Raw genomic sequence first — 12,821 nt, forward strand, 5'->3', positions numbered from 1 at the left:
TGGTTGCAGTTTGTTCATACAGGATTTGGGGTGCAGACGTGGCGTGGCCCAGGTTACATTCTAAACGCATCCATCTGGCCACCGTGTTGAGAACAGACTGCAGCAGGAGGAGAGCGATTAGGGAGGGGATGATGGCAGTGACCCAAAGAGAAAGGGAAGAGGGCGTGGCCCAGACGGGGGTGGGGGGTGGGCGTGGCTGGGAGGAGCGCCCGTCCTGGGCCAGGTGGTCTGCCAGGCAGGGGGGACGCTGAAGCAGGGGCGGAGCCCTTGGCCTGAGAGACCCAGTGTCTAGCAGAGGAGGGTGAGCCTTGAGTCACAAGGCGGGGTGGTGAGGGTGTTAACAGAGGGTGTGCTGGGGCGCACAGGAGGGCTCCTCTCGCGTCCTGCCTCCTCCAGCGAATGGGGTACGATGGCCAAGCGTGTCCCTAGGGACCCCGTCCCTCCAGTGTCATTGGTGATCTCCTGACTTGAGCTGCTCCATCCCGGGGGTGTTGCTCCTCAGTGGCTTTACCTGTGGACAGACGACAGAGACAAACGGTGATGTTGGCGTGGGCTGGGGGGCAGCTTCCTGTTCAGTCAGCCTGTGGGCTGAGTCAGGAAAGCCTGAGACAGGATGATGACTGATTCAAAACAGTATCCCTCTCCTCCCCACACTGTGACCTGCCGTTCCCTGCTTCAATTGAAACGTCACTCTGAGAGCTGCTACTGTCAGCGCTCAGGCTGTGACAAGAGAAGAGATGAGAAGTGACAAGCCACAGGCACCTGGGAATTGAGATACTGAGACTAAAACACGGGGCGGGGAAAGGGATCCGGGCCCTTTATTTTAGAGATTAGCAACCGGCAGACAGTGTAATCTGTGGCGAGGTGAATGCATTCATTTTGGACAAAGCTGGTATTTTTCCACAATGACATAGTGAAAGGGGAGGGGCAGGAGCCAGGCACCCTCTTCCCCACCCCCATCCCCACTCCCTTCCCCCCCCATCCCCACCCCCTTCCCCACCCCCATCCCCACGCCCACCCCCACGCCCACCCCCACCCCCTTCCCCACCCCCATCTTGCAGAGCCCATAGCCCTGGGAGATGGTTGCTGCCCCCTGAGGCGGGTGTTAGGCACTCATTGCCCCACTGCTTCCTGCCTTAGGTGGAGGTAGAGAAGGTACTCAAGCCTTTCTGAGGTTCAGATTTCCTCCTGCTTGTCTGAGCAGGGCGTTGGGGCCCGGGAGTGCTGTCTCGGCTGGAGCGGGCACTGCTACAAGTGCATCTGAACCCTGAATGATCCAAAGCAGAACCAGCCTGGCTCCAGGCTCCTGAGGCGCTTGGACACTCAAAAGCTTGCACGAGGTTGATTTTTCAAAAAAAAAAAACAAAGAACTCTTGTGCCCTAATCATCCACCCCAAAATAGACATCCTGTCACTCTCACACCAGCCTATTTTAATTTTCTGTAGAGGACTTATATTTTTCTTATTTGAGAATTTGTTTACTTTTGTTATCTCCACTAAAATGTAAGTCTGTAAGAACATTCTTTTTGTATTTGCAGCACTTAGAGGAGTGCCTCACATTTATAAAAACATATGCTTTTATACATGCATTAAAATAAACATGAAAACATATATAAGCATATAAAACATGCATAAATGTGTAATGTCATTCATGAGCATCAGGCACAGTTAGTGTGCAAGAGGGAATGGATCACACCTGAGTGCTGCCTTCTGGGGGCTGACACACTTGGGTGGTGTGGGGAGAACAGGACCCAGCACTGGACATCTGGCCACCTGGGTTCTGACCTTCGACAGAGAATGTCCAACTTGTTTTTTTAACGTTTTCACCACCTTTACCCATTTCATCCACCTCCTACCCCTGTCTCCTCTGTCAACCACCAATCTGTTCGCTCTACCTACGAGTTCAGGTTTTTTTGGATCCCGTATCATAAATGAGATTATACGGTACCGTGTCTTTCTCTGTCTGACGTATTGCACTTAGCATGACGCCCTCGAGGCTCATCCTTGTTGCATATGGCACAGTGTCCTTCTTCTTATGGCTGTCTGCTGTTCTCTTGTATGTGTACCACTATTTTTTATCCATTGTTGCATCCCGGGGCACTTAGGGGCCTTCCATGGCTTGGCTGTTGTAAATAATGCTGCAGTGAACATGGGGGCGCATGTGTCTTTTCAGGGTAGTGTTTTCATTTTCCTTGGGTAAATACCCAGCATTGGGGTTGCTGGATCATGTGGTAGTTCCTTTTTTTTTTTTTTTTTTTTTTGACCAACCTCCATACTGTTCTCCATTGTGGCTGCACTAATTTACATTCCCCCCAACAGTGCACAGGGCTTCCCTCTTCTCCACACCCTCTCCAGCACTTGTTGTTCCTTGTCTTTTGGTAATAGCCACTCTAACGCGTGTGAGGTTACGTCTAATTGTGGTTTTGGTTTGCATCTCCCTGATGGTTAGTGATGTTGAGCACCTCTTCATGTGCCTGTTGGTCATCTGGACGCGTCTAGAGTGCTCAGTTTTGAAGAAAAACACTTGGTTTCTTTAGTACCTTTACTGTTACTTGGCCTTCATCTTGCTCTGTGGTCCTAGTCACACCTAAAATAGCCTAGATATCTTCTTTCCTCTCTGGACAAAAAGGAGGGGGAAAAAAGTTTTGCTTAAGAGAGTTCCATGTTGTCAGACATTTAAACAATGTAAAATTTGGAATGTTTAAGCTAGAGAATCATCATGGTGGAAGGAATCTCTGAGATCGACAGTGAGAAATTTAATGTCCAGAAATATTAAATGACCTAACTGCTCAAGGTTGCTCAGGGCTTTGTCACTGCCCCTCCCGCAAGCTGGGGACAGCCTCTTTGGTTCCTCTGATCATTCTCTTAATATCTTCTGTCTTCTCTTCTCTCTTATCAAGAGGTGAGAACCGAAGAAGGGACACTATGAGATATGGTGCTCCCCTTCTTCCTAGAGATGCAGTGATCACCACATGTCTCTTGCTGGGCCCGACTGTGTCAGTTGCTTTAAAAACATACGTTAAGGGCTTCCCTGGTGGCGCAGTGGTTGAGAGTCCGCCTGCCGATGCAGGGGACGCGGGTTCGCGCCCCGGTCCGGGAAGATCCCACATGCCGCGGAGCGGCTGGGCCCGTGAGCCATGGCCGCTGAGCCTGTGCGTCCGGAGCCTGTGCTCCGCAACGGGAGAGGCCACAACAGTGAGAGGCCCGCGTACCGCAAAAAAAACAAAAAAAAACATGTTAAAAACAGAACCTCTACACGTATAGAACTAATATAAGGTAGGAAGGAAATAATATTGGTTGGATTGTCATTGCATAGCAGGCACTTAGGTCTTTTCTTTTGCACATGTTTCTCACTTAATTCTCAAAAGGGTCCTATGAAGTCTGGCAGTTTTAATCCCATTCTGCAAATGAGGAAACCAAGACTTGAAGGTATAAATCAGATTATCCAGCGTCACACAGATTATAAATGGTGAGGCAGGGATTAACTCAGGTTGTCCTGGCTCCAAACCTTTCCTGTTTTTGCTTTAGAATGGTGTGTGTGTGTCCACTTACACACCAGAATTCTAAACTGGACACTAGCAGTCCTTTCGGCGGAAGCCTTGGAGAGACCTAGGACCCCTTATAACTACCAGTGCGTGTTCTGAAGGATGCCCTGAGCTCCTGTCACTTTAATCTCTAGCTTCTGCCCTTGGAGCCGAGGGTCTTCCATGGCTGCAGCGATCAGGCCATCAGCCCTGATTTCTAGTAGATGTGAGAGAGAGAAACACTAGTGGTCTTTTGTAAGTGGCAGCCTGGGTTGAATGTGTTTTACTTTTCCATTTGTAAAGCCTTTTTTCCTGCCTTTCTCTGCTCTGCCAGATGGTAATGGCATCATTTGGCTCGCAGGCCACTGTTGGATGCCTTTCGTGGCGTGCAGCCAGGTTTATTTCAGGACCCTCTAGGTTTTCTCTGAGCACCTGGTTTCAGCTCTAACCGGTAGAAAATAATCACGTTTGGCATTTGGAGGCACGGAGAACAGGGACCGAGCAAAAAGACCATACGGCTCATATTAGAACCACTTGCACAAGCAATCCTTTCATCGGGTAATGGCCCCTCGCACGGCTGTGTTAACGCGTCCTGGCTGGGAAGGAATTGCTCTTTTGAATTTATAGGCTTCCCTCTTCTCCACAGACAGACAGGCAGCCTCAGAAATACTGGTCTCGCTCAGCATCCTGGCATCCAGAAGGGCTTGAAATATCCGCCCTTGTGATAAATTACAAACATTTATCCAGACGTTGTGTTGGCTAGCAGTTTAAAAGAGCAGAAAAGGAAAAAGACAAGGAACCGGCTTATTGTTAACAAACAGTTCTGTGTTGCTGCAGACCTTGGCGCTGGCCAGCACATCTCAAATCCCCACACCCAAGTATGGGTGCAAAATGCAGAGGGTACATAGCTGCTGCTACATCCACCAGTAGCTTTACCGTCACCACCAGTAACATTATCACCATCACCACCACCACCATCACCATCAGCACCACTTCCATCACTAGTACCATCACCATCAGCACCATCGTCAACTCCACCATCACCACCACCAGCAGCACCATAATCACCACCATCAACACATCAACACCTCCACCATCACTATCACCTCCACCGCCACCATTACCTCTACCACCACCACCAGCAGCACCACCACCACTACGTGTTTCTTAATGTCAGATCCTGTGCTAAGCACTTTGTGGACATTATCTTATTTAATCTCCGTGGCACTGCTGGGAAGTGGTGGTTTTGAAACCAACTCTGCTCGACATGTGGTCTCTCACCGACGCCGGGGACTCAGAAGAGCAGAATTCTGCTGTTAGCATTTCTTCTCCATCAGCGCCTCCGTCGTCTTCCTTCTCCTTCTCATAACTATCTATTACGTCTGCCTGACGCTTTGTTGTGCTTTTTAAATCACTTCCTCAAATATTGAATTATTTCTTCTGCTACTGTCTTTTCAGATAATTACAATGATTATAATTTTCCACATGAGGAAACTAAGATTCAGCAAGTTTTAAATGGCTTGCCCGTCCTCATCTACCTCAGATTTAGAACTCTTTTTCTTATAATATTGTAGAGGAAAGGGGTTGGGAAAAGAACATAGAGACTCCCTTTGATCACAGTGAGTGACCGAGTCCTTGCAGCTACTTACTTCGAGCTTTATGCCCCATCCCTGGCGATTCTAGCTCACGAGCTCTTGGGTGACACCAGGGAATGCGTCTCAACTATGTTTTTGCCCTACTTTGCCATTATTTCTCATCATTGCTGGGACTTCATGGAGGAGGTGGCACTGGACTGGGCTAGGACTTTGACAAGTTGAGATGGAGCATGCGTCCTACAGACAGGTGGCTTGGTGGGCCGAGTTCCAGAGGCCAGGAGTCCTTGGGGTCTTTGGGGCCAGGCTAAGCAGCCCACGTGAGCTGTTGCTTAGGGTTGGGAACATGGCCGCTGGATGCGAGACTGAAAAGGCATGTCAGAATCACGTGGTCTGTCAATTTCCAAATAAAACTCAGATGTTATGTCTTTTAGATAAGGAGGCGGCAAGTAACTTGGACAGAGCTTCTTTCCTCCTTATGGAAGAATAACCTGCCGGCACAGCTTGGCTCAGGGGCAGGGCACGTGACCGGGGTCAGCTCTCGTGGCTGTGGCTGCAGGAGGTGAGGGAGGAGAGCTCTGAGAGGCACCGGGGCAGCTCCGGACACTGTGGGTAGAGGAGATGTGAGCGCAGGTGCTGGAGCTGGACAGAGCCGTTACCGTGATATTTCTCTGGGTGATGCCCCTTTATGGATGGTCCACGAACCGTATGCCTTTCTTGTGGGAGAGGCTGCCTTGTGACACTGCCGCGATCACGAATCTCTGATGCTTTTCTCTTCCTCTGGCCTCTTGCCATCATCTTGGTTTTTTCCTTCTTGCTGAAAATCTAACGCTCGGGATGTCTGCTCCTCTGGACGCACTGCTTTGCATTTCTGTATCTCCTACCACACCTCTCCGACCTGCCCATAATTCTCCTTTTTCAGGCTCATTTTACTGACTTCCCTGGCATTGGAGAACCTCCTGACTCCATGCCCTCTGCGCATTTCCTTATCGTCTCAGGTGTTCGTCTTCTGAGCATTAGTGTGTCATTACATACAGTCCCCAAGCTCCAGCAGAGCGAAGAGCTGCTGAGAACTCATACATCCCTCAAACAGTGGCGGGTCCTCTGCAAGAGGGAAACTGCAGCTCCGTCCCCTAGCAGATGTGGCCGCTTTAGTTAGTGATTCTGCTCAGTCACAGCCCAGACCTTCTCATCCCTTCGTCTTCCATCTGGTCCTTGCTTACCAACCGCTAAATGTTCTAGCCCTTCATTGCGTTCAGCCTCTCCTCCAAACATCTCTGGCCTGGGTTCTGAATTCTGATGACTACTCACCAGGCCGTTTTGCTGACCTCGAAGGGAAGTGGTTTATCCATCTTGGAAATAACGCTGTGGCATAACTTGGAAGCGGGTGGAGGGGGTGTCCGTCTAGATAGAAAATTGAAGAGGTCTTGTTTCCATTCGCTGAGGAAGGGGAGCTGGCCATTCTCAGCTCTCTCATGGTCAGCTCCCGATGATTTCAGTAATCAGAGCAGGACGGATGCCCAGACGGACTCCTCCTGGGCTCGGCTCCCTTCTGAAGGTGTCTGTGACTGCATTTTGAATTTTACCTGACAAGCGTCGAGGAACTCATCCTGACCTAGACCTGATCGCGCCTTCCAGGCTGATGTGCTCCAGCTCAAGGGGTGCAGGTCCAGGGGCCTCTAAATCAGACCCCCTCACTCTCTCTGCAAGTCTGCCAACGGCTTTCCTCCCTAACAGCCCTTCTCTCTACCCTCTCATGGCTGTTCCCACTGCCACTGTCCTGGCTCAGGACCACATCAGTCCCGAAGGGACGAGTTACATATCCAGCCCGCGAATGTTCACTGAGTCTCCACCACGTGGCGGGCCTTGTCCTGGGCCCGTGGATGTAGCACTGAAGAAAAGCAGAGCCAGTCCCCGTTTCAGACGAGCCTCCCAGTGGGTAGACGGGCAGTTGGCAGGTACGAACGTCAACAGTGTATGTGGTGGTGATAGAAACAAAGGGAAATACAGCGGGGCAGGGAGAGAGGGCGGGATGGGGACCGCGGTCAGAGAAGGCATTCGGGTGCGGGGGACGCCTGGCAGAGACCAGATGGAATTGAGGGATGGAGCCATGTGGGCACCTGGGAACCAGCATTCCAGGCAGAAGCACCTGGAAGGGGCCTCTTGGGGCAGGTTGTGGGTGGAGGCGCCCCAGGACCGCTCCCTGGGCTCAGCACCGACTACGCACTCCCAAGACATGGTGGCGGGGAGGGGAGGGAAAAAGGTGGGATCCACGGGACCCCGGAGGGCTGGGCTGGCACGGTCCAAGGTCGTAAAGACACCTTCCCTCTGGGGATGGGGGAGCACACGGGGACAAACCAGAGTGTCCAGTGGCAGAGACAGGAGAGGGCCAGGGTTTCAGAAAGAGAGAAGGAGCTGACGTCGTCTAGCTCCTGTAATCTAGCAGTCTAGACTATTATAGAGATATTTTGTAGAACTTTAGTCATCTTCAGAGCCCTGGGAAGTAAGAGTCACACGTACAGGCTCCAGCACACACAGATCTGGGGCTGAATCTTAACCCCGTCACATTCTAGCTGTGTCACATGTGAGACTTGACTCTGAACCTGTTTCCACACCTCCCAGTGGGACTGAGAACACCTGTACCACAGGGGCGTCCTGCAGAGTAAAGACGTAAGGGAAACGTGGGAAACCCCAAAAGAGGGTTTGACACAAAACAGGTACTCAAGGAATGCGGTTCTCATTCAGAGTCTTGGTTTACTTTTCATTTCTGACTGCAGTGCTTTGACGTCATGAGAACAACTGTGAGCAAAAGAAAGCAAACAGACGGGCCTTCCATCATTCACATTCCGCTGTAACACAACGCACGCCGTGTGCTGTGTAAGCTAAGCAGCACACACCTCACCCCTGTTCAAAGGGCTAGACTCTGAGGCTTAGTGAGACAGGTCACTCGCACAGGACGACCCGCTGGGGTCCTGCACAGCAGTGTGGAGTCTAACAGCAGAAGAGCAGAAATGGTCCAAATGACCTACCTGCCCAGAGTTGAAATGTATCACGTTTCATCCTTATGGTGAAAACCATGTAGCTGTGGAAAGGAATGGAGTGGCTCTCCACGTGCTGATACAGGATGCATCCGGGTTAAATTGTTAAGTGCAAAAACCTAGTTTATCAGTAGATTGAATGATATGCTACAGTTTGTAAAGAAAAAAAGGGGGAGAGGGAGAGAATGTGTGTGTGTGTGTGTGTGTGTGTGTGTGTGTATGTGTGCAAAGCTTACCTAAACATAAAATGCCTCTGGAAAGATTAGCCAACATCTGGTAGGATTATTTGCTTTCAAGGAAAGGGACTGAGTGGCAGGGGACAGGATAAGGACATTTTTCTCAGGTAAACCTTGCTGTACTTTTTGAATTTGGGGCCATGTGTTACCAAAATCATCCAAGTTACAGAGCCGGCATGCAAAGGGGAGCGTCCCTGACTCCAGACTTCTTCCCAATCCCACACTGCTTCCCCTAGGGCATCCCGAGGGGGACGGGCTGTTATCAGGGAGTCTGCCCCAGACGTGCCATTAGACGGGCTCCGGGCGCTGCCTGCCTGTTAATTTTGGCTGCTGCTTTTTTTTTTTTTTTAACATCTTTATTGGAGTATAATTGCTTTACAATGGTGTGTTAGTTTCTGCTTTATAAGAAAGTGAATCAGCTATACATATACATATATCCCCATATCCCCTCCCTCTTGCGTCTCCCTCCCACCCTCCCTATCCCACCCCTCTAGGTGGTCACAAAGCACCGAGCTGATCTCCCTGTGCTATGCGGCTGCTTCCCACTAGCTATCTATTTTACGTTTGGTAGAGTATATATGTCCATGCCTCTCTCTCACTTTGTCCCAGCTTACCCTTCTCCCTCCCCATATCCTCATGTCCATTCTCTAGTAGGTCTGTGTTTTTACTCCTGTCTTACCCCTGGGTTCTTCATGACCTTTTTTTTTTTTTTCTTAAATTCCATATCAGGGAAAGAAAGGTGAGACCGGCCCTCCTGGAATCCCTGGATTGCTGGGGCAGCAGGTAATTACTGTCTTTAAATCCTCTTCCTAACAACACTGCTTGCTCTGGTTGAATAAGTGATGGGGTAACGATTCTCAGGTTGTAACCAGAATCTTGCATGGTCACTGCATCAGAGCATTAAAAAGAATGTTCAGTGGGACACTCGCCCTCCCTCTGCCCCTTGCTCCCCCTGCCTCCCATCTCAGGTGCTGGGAGAATGGCCATTTGGTCTCCTGGAGGGGTTTAGGCCTGGAGGAGGGCAGACCCTCATCTCCTCCCCCTGCCCCTCCTCGCCTCGCTCCCCCTCCGCTTTCAGACTCAGCTCTGGTGTAACGTCTGGCCCCAGGCTTCGTCCAGCTTCCCACTCCCACACAGCCTCACGTGTGCTGTCCTTGTGGCCCTCTGTGGACCTCCACAGCCAGCCCGCCAGGTGGGCAGGCTCGGGGTCACCTCATTTCACAGACGAGGGGCGAGCCTCCCAGATGCACAGAGACTCGCTCGGGGCCACACGCCGCTCAGCAGACACCTCCCTCCCTCCCAGGCCCCCTCATCTGTGTGTGTCACTTGAGCACCCCCTGCCTCCGACACACACACCTTAGTGTGGACAGAGCAAGGCGCCCGGCACTGGAGGCCGGAGCTCCCTTCATTCTCCCTTTGCCCCTTGCACCAAAGCTCGCCACCCAGTCCCAGCCCCAGCCTCCACCCGGAGCAGGGTTGGTAAATCCTGGGGAAGCAGTGTGCTGGGGGGGAAGCCCAGTTGTGGGGGCGGGGGAGGTTAGGAGGTTAGAGTCCCAGCCCTCGGCCCCTTTCTGGCTGTGGCGTCTTGGACAAGTCACTTTACCTTCTGAACTTCAACCTCATCATTTGTCACAAATACCAAGAAAAGTAAAAGGGGAGGGCGATTCGAAGAGAAGATGAGGGGATGTGACCCGGGTGATGGCGGGGGGTCCCGGAGGAGCAGAGAGCGCCGGGCAGGGTGCTGTCCTGTCCTCCTGGGTGTGGTGGCCGCAGGCAGGCAGGCAGGCAGGTGGGATCACTAAGGGCTCGTCCACGGGCCGCCCCTGCGCTGCGGTAAATGGTCGGCTCCGGCGCCCGCCTGTTCCGGGCCGTCTCCACCTCCGTGCCCGAGTCCCATGGTGTTGACCACACCGTCCTTTGACATTGTCGGGGAGGCACCCCCCAGAGGACACTGCTAACTGCACTTCCAAAACCTGCTTTTCCCACGCTGACACGCGAGGTGTGTGACGGGCACCCCGCACACGAATCTCAGGCTTCATTTCAGTCCCTCGCGTCTGGGTTAGGCTGCAGCCCGGGCTGAGGGCCTGTAAAGTCAGCCATTACTCACCGTCTTCTAAAGATTCCACATTCACTGGCATTTTGATGTTCATAGCGAAAGAGTGTTTTTGCATTTGTTTTATGACCTTGCTTTCCAGTGAGCAAAGCTTGTGTGTTTCAAAAATTCACCATAAGCCCAGCTCCGTCAAATCGCTTTAAGTTACAGATTTTTTTCCCTATAAATTTTTGTTGACTACTTTGGAAAATATATTTCTTTCTTTCATTTTTAATTTTGAAACCATTTTCCTTCAGCAAATCTTGGCTGAATGCCAGGCATTGAGCTGGGGCTGTGGATAAAAACGCAATCAGCTTTCCCACAGCAGGGGTTTTGCCAGAAATAGGGCGCCCGATGTATTCGGGGATCTCAGTGGTTCAGAACCAACGTAGAGTGTATAATATGTCCTACCTGGCACCCCGCGTTGGATCACCACCCGATGGACCCAAAGCTGCGTTCAAGCCCACCACGCCCACACTGAGAGCAGTGTTTCCCCGGTGGATCACTGCCCATCTCTGTAATTCCCCCTTCCTGACATATCTGAATGCTCACCTTCCCTGGGCCTGGCCACGGTTTTCTTCTGCTTGCCATCGTGCATTGGTTCATTGGTTCATTGGTTCACTCACTCAGCAGGTGTTTACTAAATACCCGCTGCGTGCAGAGTCAGCTCTGGCGACGGGAAACCTAGCAGCCACTGTCCGTGCCCAGAGGAGCCAGATGTCACGGGGCAGAAAGAGATGCACGTAGAGTCTGACAGTCCTCTGAGCTGAGTCCTGGGAGAGGCGTATTCAGAGCTCTGGCTCTGGGGGAGAGGTCGTCAGCCTCTCTCGGGCCCAGAGGAGGGTCCCTACGCTGATCTGGAAAATCAAGGTTGGCTCTGTTGCAGCAGAAACTAAGTCATATGGTTTCCTGCTCTGATGAGAAGAGGGCAGAGGGCACATATGTTTAGTGTCTGCTCTTGTCAAACACTCTCCTTGGTGTTCATATATAATCGTGTATGTAACCACCTGTAATAACCACCTGTGAGAAAGCAATGCTTAGTCCATTTACAGTCTAAAGAAATTGAGCTCAGAGTTTAATTAGCTTTGCTTGTAACGGGAAGAGCCAGCACTGCGGCCTCAGAGTGAGCCAAGCCCCGGGCGGCTGGCATTCTAGAAGATGCTTTTGGTGCCTCTTTCAAGATGAAAATTTTCACCTGCTGGAATGTTTTAGACTCAGTATACACATGCTACGTGGTAGCTCCTGTATCCTGGCAGCCCAGGAAAAGTGGAAATCTGTGTCTGGTCTGGGCAACTGTTTATGCAAAGACGGTGCTGCAGTCAGGATGGCAGGAAGCCTCTTGAGTTGGTGGGGACACAGCCAGGGAAGGGGCCAACCCCAGACGGCTGAGTGGGTTCAAGGTCCTGGGCCTCTACGCAGGAACCCTGCTGAGGGGGGCAGTCATTGTGCCCCTGGAGTTACATACTGAGAGAAGGACTCACAGTCAGGAACAACTTCCGGAAAAAGCAAACATTACCGTCACGCAGGGAGTGTGGTTGCCGTGCTAATCTATGCAAGTAATTTTCATTCATCTTCAAATTCCATCCATTTTATAAATCTACTCCAATTGGAACTTGGTGGTTATTAGGAATAGTTATTTGCCATTCCATTATTAATAATGATAATTGGGTTAATTGGTTATTTATACATCATCACTGTAATCACTGAGCACATTAAGTAGCTGTTTAGCCACCGTCGTATTAAGGAGGATCAAACGTTCTATTAATAATAAGTAGACTTATCGGTTAATTGATAGAGTCATTAAATAGTTTTTTTATTAGTAATAATTAAAGCAGTTATTTTGTTGTTAACATTTAGATCTATTGGCTCATTTGTCACTCTCTTTCATAATTAGATGAATGGGTTATTTAGGTATTTTTATTGATGATAAAAAGAGAAGAGGGTGAAAACCTCCCATGAGCTGAGCTGGTGTCACGCACACCTTCGTTAATCCAGCCATACGAGGCCACCCCTCTTTTTTTATCACTCTCTCCTGTCTGCGTTTAATTCTGCAGTAGCCCTTCCCCGAGCTGCAGCCCCTGGGCAGCTCCACCCGGTGCCTCAGACACTCGCATCAAACACTCAGCCTTCTTCAGCAGGACGGCTGGTGCCCACCCCGTCCAGGTGCGCTCCCCGCCGCAGCATCCCCGCCTCGGCAAAGGGCCCCATCACCTATCCAGTCCTTCAGGGTCGTCCTCGTCCCTTCGCTCCACACACCCGACTTGCTGTGGAGTCTTGTCCACTTCTCCTTCCAAACACAACCAAGTCAGATGGGCTCTCACTGTCCCGATTCTAAAGCCC

General features: G+C 51.0%; 1 protein-coding gene across 4 annotated transcripts in view; it reads left to right on the forward strand.

Moving 5' to 3' along the window:
• Window positions 1-12,821, forward strand: part of COL22A1 (collagen type XXII alpha 1 chain) — a 261,534-nt gene that overhangs the window by 138,153 nt on the left and 110,560 nt on the right. For all 4 annotated transcript variants that reach the window (XM_079902136.1, XM_079902139.1, XM_079902138.1 and 1 more), the window contains one exon: window positions 9,119-9,172. In XM_079902136.1, the coding sequence (XP_079758262.1) occupies window positions 9,119-9,172 (54 nt within the window). The remainder of the gene's footprint in view (window positions 1-9,118; window positions 9,173-12,821) is intronic.

The sequence above is a fragment of the Stenella coeruleoalba genome (genome assembly GCF_951394435.1).
Source record: "Stenella coeruleoalba genome assembly, chromosome: 17".
NCBI lineage: Eukaryota > Metazoa > Chordata > Mammalia > Artiodactyla > Delphinidae > Stenella > Stenella coeruleoalba.